Source organism: Bombina bombina, chromosome 2, assembly GCF_027579735.1.
Source record: "Bombina bombina isolate aBomBom1 chromosome 2, aBomBom1.pri, whole genome shotgun sequence".
Taxonomy (NCBI): domain Eukaryota; kingdom Metazoa; phylum Chordata; class Amphibia; order Anura; family Bombinatoridae; genus Bombina; species Bombina bombina.
The window spans coordinates 39,610,899-39,637,719 of record NC_069500.1 but is presented as its reverse complement, the minus strand read 5'-3'; the positions used below and the strand labels follow the sequence as shown (position 1 = coordinate 39,637,719).

Genomic DNA, 26,821 nt, shown 5'->3' with positions numbered 1-26,821 from the left:
AGGCAAAAAACTCCCTCCCCCCCAGTGACAGTTGAAATAATAGAATCCAACTGAGAACCAAATAAATAGTTACCTTGGAAACAAAGTGTCAGCATTCCAAGATTTAAGCCACAAAGTTCTTCTAGCTAAAATAGCTAGACATAGATTTAACATCAATTTTGACTATATCAAAAATAGCATCACAGATAAAATGATTAGCATGTTGAAGCAAGCGAACAATGCTAGACAAATCAGGATCCGTTTCCTGTTGCGCTAAGCTTTCCAACCAAAAAGTTGATGCAGCTGCAACATCAGCCATAGATATAGCAGGCCTAAGAATATAGCCAGAAAATAAATAAGCTTTCCTTAGATAAGATTCAATTTTCCTATCTAAAGGATCCTTAAAAGAAGTACTATCTTCCAAAGGAATAGTAGTACGTTTGGCAAGAGTAGAGATAGCTCCATCAACTTTGGGGATTTTTTCCCAAAACTCCAATCTAGCTGTTGGCAAAGGCTACAACCTTTTAAAACTTTAGAAGAAGGCCTATCCCATTCCTTTGGAATCATATCAGAAATCGCACCAGGAACTGGAAAAACCTCTGGAGTAACCACATGGTTTATAAACAGAATTTAAATATTTACAAGTTTTAGTATCAAGAGGACTAGATTCCTCAATATCCAAAGTAATCAACACCTTTTTTTTAACAAGGAACGTATATACTCCATCTTAAAGAGATAAGTAGATTTGTCAGTGTCAATATCTGAGGTAGGATCTTCTTAATCAGATAGATCCTCATCAGAGGAGGATAATTCAGTATGTTGTCGGTCATTTGAAATTTCATCAACTTTATGAGAAGTTTTAAAAGACCTTTTACATTTATTAGAAGGCGGAATAGCAGACAAAGCTTTCTGAATCGCATCAGCAATAAAATCTTTAATATTCACAGGGATATCATGTACATTAGATGTTGAAGGAACAACAGGCATTGTACTAGCACTGATGGATACATTCTCTGCATGTAAATGTTTATCATGACAACTGTTATATACTAAAGCTGGAGATATAATCTCCGCTAATTTACAATAGATACACTTAGCTTTGGTAGAACTGTTATCAGGCAGCAGGATTCCATCAGTTGTTTCTGAAACAGGATCAGATTGAGACATCTTGCAAATGTAAGAGAAAAAACAACATATAAAGCAAAATTATCAATTTCCTTATATGGCAGTTTCAGGAATGGGAAAAAAATGCAATCAGCATAGCCCTCTGAGCATAAAAAAAGGCAAGAGGCATATAGGAAGTGGGGTTCAAATAATTAAATTATTTGTCGCTAAGTAATATGCACAATGCAAATTTTTTGGCGCCAACATCCGGAAATGACGCAAGTCGCGTCATGGTAGACGCAACCTTGTCTAAGGGCAACTAAGACGCCGGAAATTACGAATTTGCGTCACCGAACGTACCTTTGCGCAATAAATATCAGCATTTGCGACCTCCCGAACATAATTTGCCCGCAAAATTTAAATGAAAAAGCAATCAATTTGAAGAAAAAAAAATAACTTCCTAAATATTTTTCCAATTTTGAAACTGATAGTCTGCAAAAGGAAATATACATAAACCTGACTCATGGCAAATTTAAGTACAATACATATATTTAAAACTTTATATTAATACATAAAGTGCCAAACCATAGCTGAGAGTGTCTTAAGTAATAAAAACATACTTACTGAAAGACACCCATCAACATATAGCAGATAGCCAAACCAGTAATGAAACAGTATAAGTAGAGGCAATGGTATATGAGAGTATATCGTCGATCTGAAAAGGAAGGTAGGAGATGAATCTCTACGACCGATAACAGAGAACCTTTGAAAAGATTTCACATGAGGAAAACCATAGAATCAATAGGTGATACTCCCTTCACGTCCCTCTGACAAACACTATATTCTGAGAGGAATCAAGCTTCAAAATGCTGAGAAGCGCATATTAAAGAAAATCAAGCACAAACTTAGTTCACCACCTCCATAGGAGGCAAAGTTTGTAAAACTGAATTGTGGGTGTGGTGAGGGGTGTATTTATAGGCATTTTGAGGTTTGGGAATCTTTGCCCCTCCTGGTAGGATTGTCTATCCCATACGTCACTAGCTCATGGAGTCTTGCCAATTACATAAAAGAAATAAAGTTTAATAGGTAAATAAAAAAAATAAGGCTCTATTTCTGTTTAAATGGACTGATAGCAAAAATGCTTAAAATTCTTATAATTTTGGGCAAGTTATTCTCTGAAATTCCCGGTAGTGAAAGAGGTTAAATCTTGGAAGTCCAGCAGCATCCCTTGGATAAAAGGAATCATTTTTAACACCTGCTGAGTATATCTATATATATCTTTCAGCTCGGAAGAGTGAGAGTAGGGCGATTTAAAATCCGCGAGAGTCATCCTAAGAGGTGGCTGAAAAACATTGATTTGTATGTTTTTTCTTGCAAACCAGCTCCATCTAGTGATTGCTTTTAGCACACATTTGTAAAATGGCTGTTTTACTTTCACTTTCTGACGTCAGAGTAGCAGCTGGCCAGCCGATCAATCTAGAAGCAGAGCCCATGCAGGAATGAAGAGGAGAGAAAGCCACTTACTTATATTACCCCTAGGGACTCCTGAAAGGAGCAGCCCCCCCACCCCTACTGCTAGTATGCCTGTATTGGATTCCTGGACAGGAGCAGCGCTCATATTCAGTCAAATTAAAATGTTTTTAAAAAAAAAAGAAGAAAAAAAATAAAATAAATAATAATAATAATAATAATAATAATAATAATATATATATATATATATATATATATACACATACACACATATATATGTGTATGTGGCTTACACTACTTCATTTGTTAATCATACCACTATCCACAGTTAGAATGACTGTCCAAGAAAACATGATAGTGGCTACTATTTAATCACATCACAGGCAGCAAATTTTATTTTAAACTATTTTTTGTTTTGTATTTTTATGCTCCAAGAGTGTATTGGACATTGAGAAACATGTACATTAAGATTCTGTAGTGTTAAACTTTAGAATGCAAAATTAAGGTGTTATAGTAATTTATAAGAAAATCGCGATTAAATCGCAATCGTGTTTTTTTTTCTAAAAATAAAAACGCAATTTTTTTTTTTGCCCATATTGCCCAGCCCTAAGTGAGAGTAATCTCTTTACTTGCATAGTAGCTTATTGCTTTTAGAATAATATTGCACTAGTTTCTCTTATTTTTTACAGTATTTAGATACTGATGACTGCGCATTGAGGAGAACATATATTCTTAAATTGTGCACAATGTATATAGTTATTTTGCAACAGGGCTGTTCTTCTGTTACAAAAAAACAAAACAAACAAACATATCCTGGCTATAGAAAAACAGTGAACATGAGATTTTAGACAAACAGTAACCAGCCTGAAAGTCCCATTCATCTTTACTATGACTATTATAGGTGCAACAAGGCTTAATGCCCAATGGCTTTCTATGGATGTATGTGAGAACAAGTCATCGTCTGCTAATTCAGCTGCTAGTGAAGAAAATAAAAAATATCTTCTATAAGTGTTCTGTGATCCATTATAAACCAGCAGCCAAATGAAGGGGGTTTGAATTTACCCAGATAGCACCTCACAATGCCAATCTAATTTTCTTATGAAGTAACTTTAAAAGGACTAAGACAATGAAAATAGAACACGTGACTACTGTTTGCTAAAACAATAATGAAATACAAAAGTATGTTCTTTCCTCAGATATGTCAATGCATTCTGTACTTACTGTTCAAAGCTTGTTGCGCCCGAATTCCATTGTGTCCGTTCTGGAAAATACATATATATATTTTGTGAGAATATTCTTTAAAGTGCCATAACATTTTGAGTTATGTGCATATTATAAAAGGGTGAACTGAGGTAAAACAGTATGTGGGAAAAAAAGAGGAAAAAAACAAAAACAAACTTGTAGGTACTGCTATTGTTTGTTGCCAAGAGGCTTGCTCTTTTCCATGGGGATAATGTCACATGCTTTGTGAAAGCTTCAGTATTATACTGTGCCCTGCATTAGTCAGATATCATGACCCTGTCCCCTTCCATGCATGTTCATGAGTGCATTCTAAAGAAGCTATTGCCAGGATAGCACGTTCCATATATGGAAATGCACAGGGGGGAGCTTGTTTCAAAAAAAGCTAAGCCCAAATTAAAGGGGTTAATGGGTGTTAAAACAGAAACAGTTTTGCAGGTAAGCATTGGCTCATAAACTTGTTAGTTAATACTGTCTTTTTCCCAAAAACAGAATTTATGCTTACCTGATAAATTTCTTTCTTTTGCGATGTACCGAGTCCACGGATTCATCCTAACTTGTGGGATATTGTCCTTCCTGACAGGAAGTAGCAAAGAGAGCACCACAGCAGAGCTGTCTATATAGCTCCCCCCCTTAACTCCATCCCCCCAGTCATTCGACCGAAGGCCAAGGAAGAAAAGGAGAAACTATAAGGTGCAGAGGTGACTGAAGTTTACATAAAAAAACATAATTTATGTAAGAACTTACCTGATAAATTCATTTCTTTCATATTAGCAAGAGTCCATGAGCTAGTGACGTATGGGATATACATTCCTACCAGGAGGGGCAAAGTTTCCCAAACCTTAAAATGCCTATAAATACACCCCTCACCACACCCACAATTCAGTTTAACGAATAGCCAAGAAGTGGGGTGATAAGAAAAAAGTGCGAAAGCATATAAAATAAGGAATTGGAATAATTGTGCTTTATACAAAAAATCATAACCACCACAAAAAAGGGCGGGCCTCATGGACTCTTGCTAATATGAAAGAAATGAATTTATCAGGTAAGTTCTTACATAAATTATGTTTTCTTTCATGTAATTAGCAAGAGTCCATGAGCTAGTGACGTATGGGATAATGACTACCCAAGATGTGGATCTTTCCACACAAGAGTCACTAGAGAGGGAGGGATAAAATAAAGACAGCCAATTCCTGCTGAAAATAATCCACACCCAAAATAAAGTTTAATGAAAAACATAAGCAGAAGATTCAAACTGAAACCGCTGCCTGAAGTACTTTTCTACCAAAAACTGCTTCAGAAGAAGAAAATACAACAAAATGGTAGAATTTGGTAAAGGTATGCAAAGAGAACCAAGTTGCCACTTTGCAAATCTGATCAACCGAAGCTTCATTCCTAAACGCCCAGGAAGTAGAAACTGACCTAGTAGAATGAGCTGTAATCCTATGAGGCGGAGTCTTACCCGACTCAAAATAGGCAAGATGAAATAAAGATTTCAACCAAGATGCCAAAGAAATGGCAGAAGTTTTCTGGCCTTTCTAAAACCGGAAAAGATAACAAATAAACCAGAAGTCTTTCGGAAAGACTTAATAGCTTCAACATAATATTTCAAAGCTCTAATAACATCCAAAGAATGCAACGATTTCTCCTTAGAATTCTTAGGATTAGGACATAATGAAGGAACCACAATGTCTCTACTAATGTTGTTGGAATTCACAACTTAGGTAAAAATTCAAAAGAAGTTCGCAACACCGCCTTATCCTGATGAAAAATTAGAAAAGGAGACTCACAAGAAAGAGCAGATAATTCAGAAACTCTTCTGGCAGAAGAGATGGCCAAAAGGAACAAAACTTTCCAAGAAAGTAATTTAATATCCAATGAATGCATAGGTTCAAATGGAGGAGCTTGAAGAGCCCCCAGAACCAAATTCAAACTCCAAGGAGGAGAAATTGACTTAATGACAGGCTTTATACGAACCAAAGCTTGTACAAAACAATGAATATCAGGAAGAATAGCAATCTTTCTGTTGAAAAAGAACAGAAAGAGCAGAGATTTGACCTTTCAAGGAACTTGCGGACAAACCCTTATCTAAACCATCCTGAAGAAATTGTAATATTCTCGGTATTCTAAAAGAATGCCAAGAAAAATGATGAGAAAGACACCAAGAAATATAAGTCTTCCAGACTCTATAATATATCTCTCTGGATACAGATTTACGAGCCTGTAACATAGTATTAATCACAGAGTCAGAGAAACCTCTTTGACCAAGAATCAAGCGTTCAATCTCCATACCTTTAAATTTAAGGATTTCAGATCCTGATGGAAAAAAAGGACCTTGAGACAAAAGGTCTGGTCTTAACGGAAGAGTACACGGTTGGCAAGAGGCCATCCGGACAAGATCCTCATACCAAAACCTGTGAGGCCATGCCGGAGCTACCAGCAGAACAAACGAGCATTCCTTCAGAATCTTGGAGATTACTCTTGGAAGAAGAACTAGAGGCGGAAAGATATAGGCAGGATGATACTTCCAAGGAAGTGAAAATGCATCCACTGCCTCCGCCTGAGGATCCCGGGATCTGGACAGATACCTGGGAAGTTTCTTGTTTAGATGAGAAGCCATCAGATCTATTTCTGGAAGTTCCCACATTTGAACAATCTGAAGAAATACCTCTGGGTGAAGAGACCATTCGCCCGGATGCAACGTTTGGCGACTGAGATAATCCGCTTTCCAATTGTCCATACCTGGGATATAAACCGCAGAGATTAGACAGGAGCTGGATTCCGCCCAAACCAAAATTCGAGATACTTCTTTCATAGCCAGAGGACTGTGAGTCCCTCCTTGATGATTGATGTATGCCACAGATGTGACATTGTCTTATCTGAAAACAAATGAACAACTCTCTCTTCGGAAGAGGCCAAGACTGAAGAGCTCTGAAAATTGCACGGAGTTCCAAAATATTGATCGGAAATCTCACCTCCTGAGATTCCCAAACCCCTTGTGCCGTCAGATACCCCCATACAGCTCCCCAACCTGTAAAACTAGCATCTGTTGAGATTATAGTCCAGGTCGGAAGAACAAAGAAGCCCCCTGAACTAAACGATGGTGATCTGTCCACCATGTCAGAGAGTGTCATAAAATCGGTTTAAAGATATTAATTGAGATATCTTTGAGTAATCCCTGCACCATTGGTTCAGCATACAGAGCTGAAGAGGTCGCATGTAAAAACGAGCAAAGGAGATCGCATCTGATGCGGCAGTCCTAAGACCCAACATTTCCATGCATAAGGCTACCAAAGGGAATGATTGTGACTGAAGGTTTTGACAAGCTGATATCAATGTTAAACTTCTCTTGACTGACAAGGACAGAGTCATAGACACTGAATTTATCTAGAAACCTAAAAAGGTTACCCTTGTCTGAGGAATCAATGAACTGATTGGTAAATTGATCCTCCAACCATGAACTTGAAGAAACAACACAAGTCGATTCGTATGAGATTCTACGAAAATGAGAAGACTGAGCAAGTACCAAGATATCGTCCAAATAAGGAAATACCAAAACCCTATTCTCTGAATACAGAAAGAAGGGCACCGAGAACCTTTGAAAAAAATTCTTGGAACTGAGGCTAGGCCAAACGGTAGAGCCACAAAACTGGTAATGCTTGTCTAAAAAGAGAATCTCAGACACTAAAAGTAATCTGGATGAATCGGAATATGCAGATACACATCCTGTAAATCTATTGTAGACATATAATGCCCTTGCTAAACAAAAGGCAGGATAGTCCTACAGTAACCATCTTGAATGTTGGTATCCTAACATAACGATTCAATAATGATAGATCCAGAACTGGTCTGAAGGAATTGACCTTCTTTGGTACAATGAAGAGATAAAATAAAACCCCAGCCCCTGTTCCAGAACTGGAACTGGCATAAATACTCCAGCCAACTCTAGATCTGAAACACATTTCAGAAATGCTGAGCCTTGCTGTGTTAACTGGGACACGGGAAAGAAAAGAATCTCTTAGCAGGAGGCCTTAACTTGAAGCCAATTCTGTACCTTTCTGAAACAATGTTTCTGAAACCAGAGATTAAGAACGGAATTGATCCAAATTTCTTTGAAGAAAACGTAATCTGCCCCATACCAGCTGAGCTGGAATAAGGGCCGCACCTTCATAGGTACTTAGGAGCTGGCTATAGGTTTCTATAAAGCTCGGATATATTCCAAACTGGAAATAGTTTCCAAACTGATACCGCTCCTGAGGATGAAGGATCAGGCTTTTGTTCCTTGTTGTGAGGAAAGGAACGAAATGATTATTTACCCTGAAAGAAAGGGAAAGCAAAGTTGACTTAGAAGACATGTCAGTATTCCAAGTTTAATCCATAAAGCTTTTCTAGCTAAAATAGCTAGAGACATATACCTGACATCAACTCTAATGATATCAAAAGATGGTATCACCAATAAAATTATTAGCATGTTATAGAATAATAATAATGCTATAAAATTATGATCTGTTACTTGTTGCGCTAAAGCTTCTAACCAAAAAGTTGAAGCTGCAGCAACATCCGCTAAAAATATAGCAGGTCTAAGAAGATTACCTGAACATAAGTAAGCTTTTCTTAGAAAGGATTCAATTTTCCTATCTAAAGGATCCTTAAATGAAGTACTATCTGCCATAGGAATAGTAGTACATTAGCAGGAGTAGAGACAGCCCCATAACCTTAGGGATTTTTGTCCCAAAAAACTCTAATCTGTCAGATGGCACAGGATATAATTTGCTTAAACGTCTAGAAGGAGTAAATAAATTACCCAAATTATTCCATTCCCTGGAAATTACTTCAGAAATAGCATCAGGGAGATAAAACACCTCTGGAATAACTACCTTATTTAAACGTTTACATTTAGTATCAAGAGGACCAGAATCCTCTATTTCTAATGCAAATAACACTTCTTTAAGTAAAGAACGAATAAATTCCATCTTGGACAAATACAAAGATTTATCAGCATCAAAATGATGATGTTCATTTAAAAATTCATCTGAAAAAAAGAGAAGTTTTAAAAGACTTTTATGTATACTAGAAGGAGAAATAACAGACATAGCCTTCTTAATGGATTTAAAATAAATAAAATCTCTTATGTTATCAGGAACACTCTGAAAATTAGATGTTGACGGAACAGCAACAGGTAATGTAACAGTACTAAAGGAAATTTTATCTGCATTAATAAGTTTGACATGACATGCAATACAAATAACAGCTGGAGAAACAGATACCAAAAGTTTATAGCAGACTTAGCTTGGTAGCTCCAGCACTGTGCAGTGATTTTCCTGTAGTAACTTCTGACTCAGTTGCAACGTGGAACATCTTGCAATATGTAAAAGAAAAAAACAACATATAAAGCAAAATTGATCAAATTCCTTAAATGACAGTTTCAGGAATGGGAAAAAAATGCCAGTGAACAAGCTTCTAGCAACCAGAAGCAATAAATAATGAGACTTAAATAATGTGGAGACAAAAATGACGCCCAAATTTTTTAGCGCCAAAAAAGACGCCCACATTATCTGGCGCCTAAATGCTTTTGGCGCCAAAAATGACGCCACATCCGGAACGCCGACATTTTTGGCGCAAAATAACGTCAAAGAATGACGCAACTTCCAGCGACACGTATGACGCCGGAAACGGAAATAGAATTTTTGCGCCAAAAAAGTCCGCGCCAAAAATGACGCAATAAAATGAAGCATTTTCAGCCCCCGCGAGCCTAACAGCCCACAGGGAAAAAGTCAAATTTTAAGGTAAAATATGTTAAATTAAAATGCATTATCCCAAATATGAAACTGACTGTCTGAAAAATAAGGAAAGTTGAACATTCTGAGTCAAGGCAAATAAATGTTTGAATACATATATTTAGAACTTTATAAACAAAGTGCCCAACCATAGCTAGGAGTGTCACAGAAAATAAGACTTACTTACCCCAGGACACTCATCTACATATAGCAGATAGCCAAACCAGTACTGAAACGAGAATCAGCAGAGGTAATGGTATATATAAGAGTATATCGTCGATCTGAAAAGGGAGGTAAGAGATGAATCTCTACGACCGATAACAGAGAACCTATGAAATAGACCCCGTAGAAGGAGATCACTGCATTCAAATAGGCAATACTCTCCTCACATCCCTCTGACATTCACTGCACGCTGAGAGGAAAACCGGGCTCCAACTTGCTGCGGAGCGCATATCAACGTAGAATCTAGCACAAACTTACTTCACCACCTCCATCGGAGGCAAAGTTTGTAAAACTGAATTGTGGGTGTGGTGAGGGGTGTATTTATAGGCATTTTAAGGTTTGGGAAACTTTGCCCCTCCTGGTAGGAATGTATATCCCATACGTCACTAGCTCATGGACTCTTGCTAATTACATGAAAGAAATACTGTCTTGAAAAGACAGGGCGGGCCGTGGACTCGGTACATCGCAAAAGAAAGAAATTTATCAGGTAAGCATAAATTCTGTTTTCTTTTGCAAGATGTACCGAGTCTACGGATTCATCCTAACTTGTGGGATACCAATACCAAAGCTTTAGGACACGGATGAAGGGAGGGACAAGACAGGAACCTAAACGAAAGGCAGCACTGCTTGCAAAACCTTTCTCCCTAAAATAGCCTCCGAAGAAGCAAAAGTATCAAATTTGTAAAATTTGGAAAAGGTATGAAGCGAAGAACAAGTCGCAGCCTTACAAATCTGTTCAACAGAAGCATCATTTTTAAAAGCCCATGTGGAAGCCACCGCTCTAGTGGAGTGAGCTGTAATTCTTTCAGGAAGCTGCTGTCCAGCAGTCTCATAAGCCAAACGGATGATGTTTTTCAGCCAAAAGGAAAGAGGTAGCCATAGCCTTTTGACCTCTACGCTTTCCAGCATAGACAACAAAGAAGATGATTGGCTAAAATCTTTGGTTGCCTGCAAATAAAACTTCAAGGCACGAACCACGTCCAAGTTGTGCAACAGACGGTCCTTCCTAGAAGAAGAATTAGGACACAGAGAAGGAACAACAATTTCCTGATTGATATTCCTGTTAGAAACAACCTTAGGGAGGAACCCAGGTTTGGTACGCAAAACCATCTTATCAGCATGGAAAACAAGATAAGGCACATTGTAATGCAGATAGTTCAGAAACTCTTCGAGCTGAAGAGATAGCAACTAGAAACAGAACTTTCCAAGATAGAAGCTTAATATCTATGGAATGCATGGGTTCAAACGGAACCCCCTGAAGAACTTTAAGAACTAAATTGAGACTCCATGGCGGAGCAACAGGTTTAAACACAGGCTTAATTCTAACTAAAGCCTGACAAAAAGCCTGAACGTCTGGGACATCTGCCAGACGCTTGTGCAACAGAATAGACAAAGCAGATATCTGTCCCTTTAAGGAACTAGCGAACAATCCTTTCTCCAATCCTTCTTGGAGAAAAGACAAAATACTAGGAATCCTGATCTTACTCCATGAGTAGCCTTTGGATTCACACCAAAAAAAGATATTTACGCCATATCTTATGATAGATCTTCCAGGTGACAGGCTTTCGAGTCTGAATCAAGGTATCTATGACCGACTCAGAGAAACCGCGCTTTGATAAAATCAAGCGTTCAATTTCCAAGCAGTCAGTTGCAGAGAAATTCGATTTGGATGCTTGAATGGACCTTGAATCAAAAGGTCCCGTCTCAGTGGCAGAGTCCATGATGGCAGAGATGACATGTCCACCAGGTCTGCATACCAAGTCCTGCGTGGCCACGCAGGCGCTATCAAAATCACTGAAGCTCTCTCCTGTTTGATTCTGGCAATCAGACGCGGAAGGAGAGGGAATGGTGGAAACACATAAGCCAGGTTGAATGACCAGGGTACTGCTAGAGCATCTATCAGTACTGCCCGACGATCCCTTGACCTGGATCCGTAACAAGGAAGTTTGGCGTTCTGACGAGACGCCATCAGATCCAATTCTGGTGTGCCCCATAGCTGAACCAGTTGAGCAAACACCTCCGGATGGAGCTCCCACTCCCCCGGATGAAAAGTCTGACGACTTAGAAAATCTGCCTCCCAGTTCTCCACCCCTGGGATATAGATCGCTGATAGATGGCAAGAGTGAGTGAGTCTCTGCCCATCAGATTATCCTGGAAACTTCTATCATCACCAAGGAACTCCTTGTTCCCCCCCCCTGGTGATTGATATAAGCTACAGTCATGATGTTGTCCGACTGAAACCTGATGAATCCGGCTGAAGCCAGCTGAGGCCACGCCTGAAGAGCATTGAATATCGTTCTTAATTCCAGAATATTTATCGGTAGGAGGGACTCTTCCTGAGTCCACAAACCCTGTGCTTTCAGGGAATTCCAGACTGCACCCCAGCCCAGTAGGCTGGCGTCCGTCGTCACAATAACCCACGCTGGCCTGCGGAAACGCATTCCCCTGGACAGGTGATCCTGTGACAACCACCAAAGAAGAGAGAGTCTCTGGTCTCTTGATCCAGATTTATCTGAGGAGATAAATCTGCATAATCCCCATTCCACTGTTTGAGCATGCATAGTTGCAGTGGTCTGAGATGCAAGCAAGCAAACAGAACTATGTCCATTGCTGCTACCATAAGTCCGATTACCTCCATACACAGAGCCACTGACGGCTGAGGAATGGAATGAAGAGCTCGGCAGGTGGTTAAAATCTTTGATTTCCTGACCTCCGTCAGAAACATTTTCATGTCCACCGAATCTATCAGAGTTCCCAGGAATGGAACCCTTGTGAGAGGAATAAGAGAACTCCTTTTCACGTTCACCTTCCACCCATGAGATCTTAGAAAGGCCAACACTAATTCCGTGTGAGACTTGGCAAGTTGGAAAGTCGACGCTTGAATTAAGATGTCGTCTAGATAAGGCGCCACTGCTATGCCCCTCGGCCTTAGGACCACCAGAAGGGACCCTAGCACCTTTGTGAAGATTCTTGGCGCCGTGGCCAACCCAAAGGGAAGAGCCACAAACTGGTAATCCCTGTCCAGAAAGGCAAATCTGAGGAACTGGTGATCTATGTAGATAGGAATGTGTAGATACGCATCCTTTAGATCCACTGTAGTAATATATTGACCCTCCTGGATCATTGGTAAAATAGTCCGAATGGTCTCCATCTTGAAGGATGGAACTCTTAGGAATTGGTTTAGGATTTTGAGATCTAGAATTGGTCTGAAGGTTCCCTCTTTTTTGGGAACCACAGATTGGAGTAGAAACCTTGCCCCTGCTCTCTTTTCAGAACTGGGCAGATAACTTCCATGGTAAAAAGGTCTTCTACACAGCGTAAGAACGCCTCTCTTTTTGTCTGGTTTACAGACAATTGAGAAAGAAGTAACCTCCCCCTTGGAGGAGAATCTTTGAAATCTAGGAGATACCCCTGGGTTACAAATTCTACGGCCCAGGAGTCCTGAACGTCTCTTGCCCAGGGCTGAGCAAAGAGAGAAAGTCTGCCCCCTACTTGATCCGGGCCCGGATCGGGGGCTACCCCTTCATGCTGTCTTTGTGGCAGCAGCAGGCTTTTTGGCCTGTTTACCCTTGTTCCAAGCCTGGTTAGGTCTCCAGGTTGGCTTGGATTGAGCAAAGTTCCCCTCTTGCTTTGCAGCAGGGAAAGAGGAAGCAGGACCACCCTTGAAGTTTCGAAAGGAATGAAAATTATTTTGTTTCGTCCTTGTCTTATTTGACTTATCCTGAGGGAGGGCATGACCCTTCCCTCCAGTGATCTCTAAAATGATTTATTTCAGTGCAGCCCGAATAGGGTCTTACTTTTGAAAGGGATGGTCAAAAGCTTAGATTTAGATGACACATCAGCTGACCAGGACTTAAGCCATAACGCTCTTCGCGCTAAAATGGCAAAACCTGAATTCTTTGCCGCTAACTTAGCAAGATGAAAAGCGGCGTCTGTAATAAAAGAATTAGCCAACTTAAGGGCCTTAATTCTGTCCAAAATATCATCTAGTGGGGTCTCCATCTGAAGAGCCTCTTCTAGAGGCTCAAACCAAAAAGAAGCTGCAGTGGTTACCGGAACAATGCACGCTATAGGTTGAAGAAGAAACCCCTGATGAACAAAAATTTTCTTTAGGAGACCCTCGAACTTTTTATCCAAAGGATCAATGAAAGCACAACTGTCTTCAATGGGTATAGTTGTACGCTTAGCCAGAGTAGAAATAGCTCCCTCCACCTTAGGGACCGTCTACCATGAGTCCTTTATGGTGTCAGAAATGGGAAACATTTTCTTAAAAACAGGAGGGGGAGCGAACGGAATACATGGTCTATCCCACTCCTTAGTAACAATGTCCAAAATCCTCTTAGGGACCAGAAAAACATCAGTGTAAACAGGAACCTCTAAATATTTGTATATTTTACACAATTTCTCTGGAACGACAATAGGGTCACAATCATCCAGAGTAGCTAAAACCTCCCTAAGCAATAAACGGAGGTGCTCTAGCTTAAATTGAAATGCCGTCATATCTGAATCTGTCTGAGGGAACATCTTTCCTGAATCAGAAATCTCTCCCTCCGACAGCAAATCCCTCATCCCTACCTCAGAACATTGTGAGGGAATATCGGATACGGCTACTAAAGCGTCAGAAGGCTCAGCATTTGTTCTTAACCCAGAGCTACTGCGCTTCCCTTGCAACCCTGGCAGTTTAGATAAAACCTCTGAGGGTAGTATTCATAACTGAAGCCATATCTTGCAAGGAGAAAGAATTAGACGCACTAGAAGTACTTGGCGTCGCTTGTGCGGGCGTAACTGGTTGTGACACTTGGGGAGGACTAGATGGCGAAACCTGATTTACCTCTGTCTGAGAATCATTTAATGCCAAATTCTTATAAGTCAAAATATGCTGTTTGCAATTTATAGACATATCAGTACAATTGGGACACATTCTTAGAGGGGGTTCCACAATGGCTTCTAAACAAATTGAACAATGAGTTTCCTAAGTGTCAGACATGTTTAACAGGCTAGTAATGAAGCAAGCAAGCTTGGAAAACACTTTATTTAATGAAAAAAAAAAAACACAATTTGCAAAAACGGTACTGTAAGAGAAAAAAAGGCATACACAAACTGCAAAACAGGTTAAAATTGCCCTAACTGCCATATCCAGTCATTCGACCGAAAACAAGCAGAGAAAGGAGAAACCATAGGGTGCTGTGGTGACTGTAGTTTAAAATTAAAAAATACCTGCCTTAAAATGACAGGGCGGGCCGTGGACTGGATACACCACAAGAGAAATAAATTTATCAGGTAAGCATAAATTATGTTTTCTCTTGTAAGGTGTATCCAGTCCACGGATCATCCATTACTTGTGGGATACCAATACCAAAGCTAAAGTACACGGATGAAGGGAGGGACAAGGCAGGTACTTAAACGGAAGGTACCACTGCCTGTAAAACCTTTCTCCCAAAAATACCCTCAGAAGAAAAGTATCAAAGTTATAGAATTTTGAAAGGTATGAAGCGAAGACCAAGTCGCCGCCTTGCAAATCTGTTCAACAGAAGCCTCATTTTTAAAGGCCCATGTGGAAGACACAGCTCTAGTAGAATGAGCTGTAATCCTTTCAGGAGGCTGCTGGGCAGCAGTCTCATAAGCTAAGCATATTATACTCCTTAGCCAAAAAGAAAGAGAAGTTGCAGAAGCCTTTTGGCCTCTCCTCTGTCCAGAGTAGACAACAAACAAAGCAGATGTTTGACGAAAAACTTTAGTAGCTTGTAAATAATACTTTAAAGCACGAACCACGTCAAGATTGTGTAATAGGCGTTCCTTCTTTGAAGAAGGATTAGGACACAATGATGGAACAACAATCTTCTGATTGATATTCTTATTAGATACCACCTTAGGTAAAAACCCAGGTTTGGTACGCAGAACTACCTTATCTGCATGGAAGATCAGATAAGGAGAATCACATTGTAAGGCAGATAACTCGGAAACTCTACAAGCCGAGGAAATAGCTACCAAAAAAGAACTTTCCAAGATAAAAATTTGATATCTATGGAATGAAGAACTTTAAGAACCAAATTTAAGCTCCAAGGTGGAGCAACAGGTTTAAACACAGAGGAATAGAAGAAAATAGAGGGGCGCCTCATGTGTAGGATCAGCAGATATAAAAATCAGTAATAACAGTAGTAGAGCCAAATGGGTACTCACACACTTCACAAGCACACCAATATGCTGGTAGTAGCAGGCTGCAGATTCAAATAGGTGTGGCAGCTAACCTCTCAGGTAGTAGTGATGATACTCCATGAGCACACTTATGTGCTGGTAGAAACAAGCTGCAAATTTTAGGCAGGTGTAGCAGCTCACCCCAAATCAGATTTCTTAATGCTGTAATCAAATGGCTCCAATAGGTAAAACAAAGTCCCAAAAAGGTAGAGACACTCTTATGTATCAGCAGGGCAGTAGGTAGGTAAAGATATCCACTCAAAGGCGTATTTCCAGTAAAATACAAATATTTATTAAAAACAAAAGTTAAAAAACACAACAGAACAATTGCTGTGTTAGGTGGATAAAAAAGGGGTTAACAGTGACCCCAATAATGCAACGCGTTTCTAGGTTTTGCACCGTTTCATCAGGCAGGAGAGGTAGGAATAAGAACAATTTTATGCCTGATGAAACGGTGCAAAACCAAGAAACGAGTTGCATTATTGGGGTCACTGTTAACCCCTTTTTTATCCACCTAACGCAGCAATTGTTCTGTTGTGTTTTTTAACTTTTGTTTTTAATAAATATTTGTATTTTACTGGAAATACGCCTTTGAGTGGATATCTTTACCTACCTACTGCCCTGCTGATACATAAGAGTCTCTCTACCTTTTTGGGACTTTGTTTTACCTATTGGAGCCATTTGATTACAGCATTAAGAAATCTGATTTGGGGTGAGCTGCTACACCTGCCTAAAATTTGCAGCTTGTTTCTACCAGCACATAAGTGTGCTCATGGAGTATCATCACAGTATAACCTGAGAGGTGAGCTGCCACACCTATTTGAATCTGCAGCCTGCTACTACCAGCACATTGGTGTGCTTGTGAAGTGTGTGAGTACCCATTTGGCTCTACTACTGTTATTACTGATTTTTATATCTGCTGATCCTACACATAAACGCCCCTCTATTTTCTTCTATTCCTCATAGTTATACCCGGACCAGTCGGCGAGGAGGTGGCAGCCACCACAGGGCTTTTCCACTTGGTTTTGAAAAGGACTTATTTTTGCCTTGATTTTGTAATTATATTTGGACTTTCCTCATTTGAGAGGATTTTATTTCATTTTTCTTTTATTTTGTTTTATTTTTTATTTGTATTGTATACACAATTACCAATTTGCATTTTTTAAAGAGTATATAGATTAATATCACTATCTATATTATCACTAGCTCCCCCTCACTTTGCTGTAAGGCTATATATACAGGTTTAAACACAGGCTTGATTCTAACTAAAGCCTGACAAAATGCCAGAACGTCTGGAACATCCGCCAGACGCTTGTGCAAAAGAATAGACAGCGCAGAAATCTGTCCCTTTAAGGAACTAGCTGACCATCCTTTCTCCAATCCTTCTTGGAGAAAAGATAATATCCTGGGAATCCTGACCTTACTCCATGAGTAGCCCTTGGATTCACACCAATAAAGATATTTACGCCATATCTTATGATAGATTTTCCTGGTGACAGGCTTTCGTGCCTGAATTAAGGTGTCAATGACTGACTGAGAAAGCACGTTTGATAAAATCAAGCGTTCAATCTCCAGTCAGTCAGCCTCAGAGAAATTAGATTTGGATGGTTGAAAGGACCTTGAAGTAGAAGGTCCTGTCTCAGCGGCAGAGTCCATGGTGGAAAGGATGACATGTCCACCAGATCTGCATACCAAATCCTGCGTGGCCACGCAGGCGCTATCAAGATCACTGATGCTCTCTCCTGCTTGATTTTGGCAATCAGACGAGGGAGCAGAGGAAACGGTGGAAACACATAAGCCAGGTTGAAGGACCAATGTGCTGCTAGAGCATCTATCAGCGTTGCCTTGGGGTCCCAGGACCTGGATCCGTAACAAGGAAGCTTGGCGTTCTGGCGAGACGCCATGAGATCCAGTTCTGGTTTGCCCCAACGATGAGTCAATTGTGCAAACACCTCCGGATGGAGCTCCCACTCCCCCGGATGAAAAGTCTGTCAACTTAGAAAATCCGCCTCCCAGTTCTCTACACCTGGGATATGGATAGCTGATAGGTGGCAAGAGTGAATCTCTGCCCAGCGAATTATCTTTGAGACTTCTAACATCGCTAGGGAACTCCTTGTTCCCCCTTGATGGTTGATGTAAGCCAGTGTCGTGATGTTGTCAGACTGAAATCTGATGAACCTCATTGTCGCTAGCTGAGGCCAAGCCTGAAGAGCATTGAAAATCGCTCTCAGTTCCAGAATATTTATAGGAAGGAGTGACTCCTCCTGAGTCCATGATCCCTGAGCCTTCAGGGAGTTCCAGACTGCACCCCAACCTAGAAGGCTGGCATCTGTCGTTACAATTGTCCAATCTGGCCTGCGAAAGGTCATACCTTTGGACAGATGGACCCGAGATAGCCACCAGAGAAGAGAATCCCTGGTCTCTTGATCCAAATTTAGTAGAGGGGACAAATCTGTGTAATCCCCATTCCCGACTGAGCATGCAGAGTTGCAGCGGTCTGAGATGTAGGCGTGCAAACGGCACTATGTCCATTGCCGCTACCATTAAGCCGATTACTTCCATGCACTGAGCCACCAAAGGGCGAGGAATGGAATAAAGAATACGGCAGGAATTTAGAAGTTTTGATAACCTGGACTCCGTCAGGTAAATTTTCATTTCTACAGAATCTATCAGAGTCCCTAGGAAGGAAACTCTTGTGAGGGGGGATAGAGAACTCTCTTCCTCGTTCACCTTCCACCCATGCGACCTCAGAAATGCCAACACTATGTCCGTATGAGACTTGGCAATTTGGAAGTTTGACGCCTTAATCAGGATGTCGTCTAAATAAGGGGCCACTGCAAACGGTACTGTGCCTTTAAGAGAAACAAATTTTGTCAGAATTTGAAAAACAGTGAAAAAAAGCAGTAAATCAAAAGAAATTTTTACAGTGTGTATAATAAGCTAACAGAGCATTGCACCCACTTGCAAATGGGTGATTAACCCCTTAGTTCAAAAAACGAATAAAAAAACCCCGATATAGACGTTTTTTTTAACAGTCACACCAAAATGCCACAGCCTTGCTGTGGGCCTACCTTCCCCAACAAACGATTTTGGAAAGCCTAAGAGCCCTTTAGAGATGTCCTATAGCATTCAGGGGACTCCTGGAGGAAGCTAGATGTCTCAGTCTGTAAAAGTTACTGCGCAAAAAAGCGCTAAAATAGGCCCCTCCCACTCATAGTAACAGTGGAAAGCCTCAGGAAACTGTTTCTAGGCAAATTTAAGCCAGCCATGTGGAAAAAAACTAGGCCCCAATAAAGTTTTATCACCAAAGTATATATAAAAACGTTTAAACATTTTGTAAATATAAAAGAGTATTACCTCAGAAAGTAAGCATGATACCAGTCGCTATTAAATCACTGTATTCAGGCTTACCTTACATAACTTTGGTATCAGCAGCATTTTCTAGCATTCACATCTTCTAGAAAAAAATCTTAACTGCACATACCTCATAGCAGGATAACCTGCACGCCATTCCCCCGCTGAAGTTACCTCTCTCTTCAGTCATGTGTGAGTACAGCAATGGATCTTAGTTACAACCTGCTAAGATCATAGAAATCACAGGCAGATTCTTCTATTTTTCTGCCTGGGACAAAATAGTACAACTCCGGTACCATTTAAAAATAAACTTTTGATTGAAGCAAGATAACAGCTACATTTCACCACTTTCCTCTTACTACCTCCATGCTTGTTGACAGTTGCAAGAGAATGACTGGATATGGCAGTTTGGGGAGGAGCTATATAGCAGCTCTGCTGTGGGTGATCCTCTTGCAACTTCCTGTTGGGAAGGAGAATATCCCACAAGTAATGGATGATCCGTGGACTGGATATACCTTACAAGAGAAATAACAAACACTTGATTGAAAATAAAATAAAACTAACAGTTTAACACCTCTTCTCTTTACCCTTCCTGCTTAGAGCCAGCAAAGAGAATGACTGGGGGGTGGAGTTAAGGGGGGAGCTATTTAGACAGCTCTGCTATGGTGCTCTTTGCTACTTCCTGTCAGGAAGGACAATATCCCACAAGTTAGGATGAATCCGTGGACTTGGTACATCTTGCAAAAGAAAATAAAAAAACTTCTAAGTACAATTATAAAAGGTACAATATATAATGACATAAGATATGATTACTTCGGTTACAGTCAGATCATAGTGAGAAAAGAGTGTCTCTACAGTGTAATAAAAACAAAATTTATGCTTACCAGATAATTTCCTTTCTTTCCTGGCATGGAGAGTCCACGACTTCATTCCTTACTGTTGGGAAATACAACACCTGGCCACCAGGAGGAGGCAAAGACACCCCAGCCAAAGGCTTAAATATCCCTACCAGTCATTCGGCCGAGGGAACAAGGAAAAGTAGGAGAAACATCAGGGTATAAAGGTGCCAGAAGAAAAAAATAAATGGGGAACCGCCCAAATCAAAATATCATACGAACAGGGTTGTGGACTCTCCCTGGCAGGAAAGAAATTAATTTATCTGGTAAGCATACATTTTTCTTTCTTTCCATAAGGCAGGGAGAGTCCACAACTTAATTCCTTACTGTTGGAAAAACAATACACAAGCTCCAGAGGACACGGGAGGAATAACGGGAGGGAACAAGAAAGAGGCGGACCCTAATCTGAGGGCACCACAGCATGCAAAACCTTCCTCCTAAAAGCTGCTTCAGCCGAAGCAAACACATCAAACTTGTAAAATTTAGAAAAAGTATGTAAGTACCAGGTAGCCGCCTTACAAATCTAATCTAATCTATAGAGGCTTCATTCTTAAAAGCCAAGGAAGAAGCTACTGCTCTAGTGGAATGAGCCGTAATCCTCTCAGGAGGCTGTTGTCCTGCTGTCTCATAAGCTAGGTGGATGACACTCCTCAACCAAAAAGAGACAGTGAAGAAGTAGTGGCTTTCTGACCCCTACGCTTAACTGCATAGGATGACAAAGAAGAAAATTGTCTGAACTCCTTAGTAAACTTAAGGTAAAACTTCAAGGCACGAACCACATCTAGATTGTGAAGCAAACCCTCTTTCATCAAGGAAGGATTGGGGCACAAGGAAGGAACAACAACCTCTTGATTAATGTTACGATCTGACACTACCTTAAGAAGGAAACCTAACCGTGCGTAAAACCGCCTTATCGGCATGAAAAACAAGGTAAGGGGGGGTCTCAGAGACTCTGCAATAGCCAATAGAAAAACAACCTTCCAAGATAATTTAATGTCAACATTATGCATGGGTTCAAACGGAGCCTGCTGCAACACACGAAGAACAAGATTGAGGCTCCAAGGCAGAGCCACCCTTCGAAACACAGGTCTGATCCTAGTCAGGGCCTTAAAGGAATGCATATCCGGAAGCTCAGCTAATCTCTTGTGCAGCAACACTGACAGGGCCGATATATGTCCCTTCAGGGAACTAGCAGATAGACCCTTCTCCAGTCCCTTCTGGAGAAAAGATAAAATTCTGGCAACTTTAACCTTATGCCAAGATCCAACAGAAATTTAGTCAGGAGAACAATGTTCGACTTTTCTCTTGCGTTCCCCAGAGATGGGTAGGGCGCTCAGGGCCGCAAACACCGCCGATTGTAGCTGCGTGGCAAAGTCTTCAGGAAAAAGGCCCCCTCCAGATGGAGAATTAATTGTACCGAAGGGGACTGCATGTGAAGCGGTTTCAGTAGAAAGGGTAGTAATCTCTCGGGACATAGAATCCTGAGAGTTTGATGGCTCAGAGGGACTAATTGAGCTATGTGTATTAGCAGATTTAGCTCCCTTTTTAGACTTTAAAACAGTGCCTAGACAAAAGGAACAAAATTGAGCAGGCGGGCAAATCATAGCCTCCTCACAGTATAAATCAGTATTATTATTCACAACAGAAGGAGCGGAACCTTCTAATGTAGTTTCAGAGTCCACTCTAGTTTTGGAATGTACTCTCACAGATAAAATAAAAAACAGAACAAAGTATAGTGCTTTATATATAAAATGGCACCTTTATATTCCCAATGGCTGGGGCACTCACCACCTCCTAGACTCAGACAGGCTATCAGTGAAAACGCTCTCCTTAAGGAGCGATGTCTGCAGCAGGATCATAAGGAAGTGAAAGAGACTGCACCAGGTCACGTGGTGTGAAAAACAGGAATTCCCACTGCTATGAAGAAGGGCGCTAAGCTAATATAAGCTGCACAACTCCTTTAAAATTTGGTAGCCTGGAAATCATGATTCAGTGAAACCTGTTTGTTCCAAGCCAAAAGCACACAGTCTTATGAGCCCAAACCTTCATAAAGTGAAAGCAGTGCATAAAAATCCCACAAACTGTTCCAAATCTCCCTGAAGGAAATATTAACCCTTCATCCTATTGGAGGTATAAAGGAGCCACACTGTAAGCATATATTAGAATCCCTGCTATCTATAATTGCGTTTGTAATGTCCGTCGCGGTCGGCAGTTGTGCACGCATTCTCAATGGAATATTGGCTGCGTGGGCAACTAAAAGAATTCACCTGGATGACCTTAGCAAAATAATAAAGTAATTAACCCCTCAATCGTCAACCACCCACATGCCAATAAACCTAATTACCCTATTAACCCCTAAACCGCAAAACCCCCACAACGCAATAAACCTAATTACCCTATTAACCCCTAAACCCCCACATCGCAATAAACCTAATAAACCTATTAACCCCTTAAAACGACAAAACCCACAACACAAATAACTAAATTACTAAACCCCCCTAACCTAACACCCCCTAAATTAACACATTACCAAATCTAAAAAATACTAAAGTTACAAAAAATAAAAAAAAGCTAAGAATACAAAAAATAAAAAAGTTAACATTACAGAACATAAAAAAACAAAATTACCAAAGTTTACAAAATTAAACCTAATACCTATGAAAATAAAATCACCCCCTAATCTAAAACTACCAATAGCCCTTAAAAAGGGCCTTTCTTTCATGTAATTAGCAAGAGTCCATGAGCTAGTGACGTATGGGATATACATTCCTACCAGGAGGGGCAAAGTTTCCCAAACCTCAAAATGCCTATAAATACACCCCTCACCACACCCACAATTCAGTTTTACAAACTTTGCCTCCCATGGAGGTGGTGAAGTAAGTTTGTGCTAGATTTCTACGTTGATATGCGCTTCGTAGCAGGCTGAAGCCCGGTTTTCCTCTCAGAGTGCAGTGAATGTCAGAGGGATGTGAAGAGAGTATTGCCTATTTGAATACCATGGTCTTCCTCTAGGGGATCTATTTCATAGGTTCTCTGTTATCGGTCGTAGAGTTTTCTTCTCCTACCTCCCTTTTCAGATTGACGATATATTCTTATATACCATTACCTCTACTGATTCTCGTTTCAGTACTGGTTTGGCTATCTACTTTATGTAGATGAGTGTCTTTGGGTAAGTAAGTCTTATCTTTTATTTATGACACTCTCAGCTATGGTTTGGCACTTTATATGTAAAGTTCTAAATATATGTTTTATACTTATATTTGCCATGATTCAGGTCAATCAGTTTTATTTTCCTTCTTTCAGAGTGTCAGTTTCATTTTTTTGGGAAAATGCATATGAATTTAAATATTTTTCTTACCTAAATTTTCATTTGACTTTTTTCCTTTAAATTGTGGGCTGTAGTTGCGTCATTTTTGGCTCTCGTGTTTGTTGCAGACGTTTTTGGCGCCAAAAAAATATGTGGGCGTCATTCTTGGCGTCAGATTTTTAACATTATTTAAGTCTCATTTTTTAGTTGCTTCTGGTTTCTAGAGGCCTGTTCTGTTTGCATTTTTTCCCATTCCTGAAACAGTCATTTAACGAATTTGATAATTTTGCTTTATATGTTGTTTTTTCTATTACATATTGCAAGATATTCCAAAAACTGTTCCTGTATCAGAAAATACTGTTGGATTCCTGATGACTGATATCAGTCCTACCAAAGCTAAGTTCATTTATTTTAATGTTATGAATGTTTATCTTTAGCTATGGTTTGTAATAAGTTATGATAAACGTTTACATGCAGAGTCCATCAGTATTTATGCATTATCTTTTGCTATTCTTTTTACATCTAATGTACAAGATATATTTAGGAATTTATAAGAATATTTTTCTGATTCTATTCTAAAGGCTTTGTCTGCCATCCCACCTTCTAATAAAATTTTAAGGTCTTTTTTAAACTTCTCATTTAGTTGATGAAGTTTCAAATGACCAACATACTGAATTATCCTTCTCTGATGGTGTTTTTTCTCATTCAGAATTTTTTTCATCAGATATTGACACTAACAAATCTACTTTTTTATTTTTTAAATAGAGTACATTCGTTCTTTGTTGAAAAGGTGTTGATTATTTTGGATATTGAAGTAACTATTTCTTTTGATTTTAAGACTAGCTAACATTTAAATTCTGCTTATTAACCCTCTGAGGTTTCTTCAGAGGTTTTGGGTCTAAGGATTAGGACACAAGGAAGGGGAAAACTTCTTAGATTTGGGTACAGAATAGGATTCAGAGTAAAACCGCCTGTGAGAAGTCTTTTTTTCTCTAACATATTCCAGCTATTCCAGTAAGGCTCACACTTTCCTGAAGTGTGTTTCAGACCTGTATGTATTGGGTACTTGTGAAGCGCGGCTGGAAACCAGTTGTGGGTCAAGGCGCTGCTCAGACCTCGAGTTTTCTGGGGTATTTATACCAGTTCCATTTTAGGAACAGGGTTTGGGGGTTTTATTCAAAACTATTCATTGTCCCAAAGATAGAAAATCTTTTTGAATTGTCATATAAGTGTACCATCTTTTAGAATGGTGTTTATATTGTCTATTCTGCCTTTTGGTCAGTGAGGGCATTATTTGTTTACAATAGATACAATAGATGCATATCTTCATTTTTCATTTTCTTTTTTTTACAAGCATTCAATTTGTTGCTTTTCCTTCTGGTCTAGCGACAGCTCTAAGAATCTTTTCAAGGTTCTCAGTGTTTCCTTATTTGGACGGTCTCATGGTACTGGCTCAGTCTTTTCGTTCTGCGGAATCTCATACGATTCAACTTTTGTTGTTTCTTCAAGACATGGTTAGAGGATCTTTTTATCAAAAGCTCCTTGATTCCTCAGACAAGGGTCAGCTTTTTTAGGTTTCCAGATAGATTGTGTTAATGTCTTTGTCTCTAACAGACAAGTGACAATTTTATTGGGATCCGTTTGTCGGAACCTTCAGTCTCTTATTTCATGGAAGTTTTAGGTCTCATGGCTGCAGCATTGGATTAGATTCCCTTTGCTCATTTTCATAGGAAACCTTTCAAGTTTTTTATGCTGAATTAATGGTGCAGGGATTCTAGGTTATCACTTTTATATCTTTGAATCACAATGTTCAACTATCTTTGACTTGGTGGTTAGATCACCATCATATAGTTCTACGGGTCTCTTCGGTTCATTCAACCTGGACCATGATCACTACAAATGCGAGTCTTTTAGGCTGTCTGGGGATCTCTGTCAGCACAAGGGGTTTGGAAATCTCAGGAGGCGAGATTACCATTCGATATTTTGGAACTCTGTGCATTTCTCAGAGTTCTTCAGTTTTGGCTTCTTTTTGAAGAAAGACGTTTATTGTTTTTCAGACAGACAATGTCACAACTGTGGCGTATGTCAATCATCAGGGTGGGACTCTCAGTCCTTAGGCTGTGAAAGAAGTATCTCGGATACAGGTATACCTCACTTTACAGCGCTTCAGTTTACAGTGATTCGCTAATACAGAACTTTGTGGAGCTGAAGTTCAACTTCCAAGAATTTTGAAACAGCGCTGTAATCTTCGTTAGATTGCGAGAAAAGTGACTGGCACCATTTTGCTATGCACAATTCACCCTTTTTACAGCATTACAGGGCAATCTGTGTCTCAGTGTTATAGTCTGGCAAATTTGACTACAGTAATTGTCACTATTTTACAGGTAGTGTTTCTATTGAATACTAATTGAATACTGTGCAGTGCGAGTGTTAAACTAAATGTAGCACTATTGCACCCCTAATATATGTTAGTTCAAACATGTTTTCAAGTCTTTAAACACACTGGCAAGTGAAAAGAAAGCTAAAACTGCTTTGTTTCACTTTAAGGCAGTTTTCACTTTACAGCGAGGCTCCAGTCCCTAACCTGCTGTATGAGCGAAGTATACCTGTACTTGCTTGGGCTAAATCCAGCTCCTGTCTAATTTCTGTGGTCCATTCCCCAGGTATAGACAATTGGGAAGCGGATTATCTCTGTCAATCAAGCTTTATATCCGGGAGAATGGACTCTTTACCAGATGTGTTTTTTTCAAATTGTTCAGATGTGAGGGCTTCCAGAAATAGATCGGATGGCATCTCATCTAAACAAGGAACTTCCCAGGGGCCTATTCAGGTCCGGGGATCCTCAGACGGAAGCAGTGTATGCATTGACACTTCCTTGGAGTTATCAATCTGCCTATATTTTTTCGCCTCTGGTTCTTCTTTTTAAAGTGATTTTCAAAATCATCAGGGAGCAATCTTTTGTGTTGCTGGTGGCTCCAGCATGGCCGCACAGGTTTTGGTATATGGTTCTTGTTCGGATGTCCAGTTGCCAATCTTGGTCACTTCCATTAAGGCCAGACCTTATATCTTAACATTCGTTTTTTCCATCAGGAACTCAAATTATTAATTTGATGGTATGGAAATGTAACGCTTAGTACTTAGTCATAGAACTTTCTCTGACTCAGTGATTAATAGTATGTTGCAGGCAGTTTTTGAATTATCTGCTCTTTCTTGTGAGTCTCCTTTTCTGATTTTTCATCAGGATAAGGTGGTTTTGCTGTCTTCATTTCAATTTTTAC

At 39.9% G+C, this 26,821-nt stretch overlaps 1 protein-coding gene across 1 annotated transcript in view; it reads right to left on the bottom strand.

Annotated features, from left to right (window-relative positions):
• Positions 1–3,754: 3,754 nt before the first annotated feature.
• The window catches only part of UBAP2 (ubiquitin associated protein 2), a 320,876-nt gene continuing 297,809 nt past the window's right edge, over positions 3,755–26,821 (bottom strand). The window contains exon 8 of the mRNA XM_053699654.1: positions 3,755–3,814. Coding sequence (XP_053555629.1) covers positions 3,755–3,814 — 60 coding nt within the window. The remainder of the gene's footprint in view (positions 3,815–26,821) is intronic.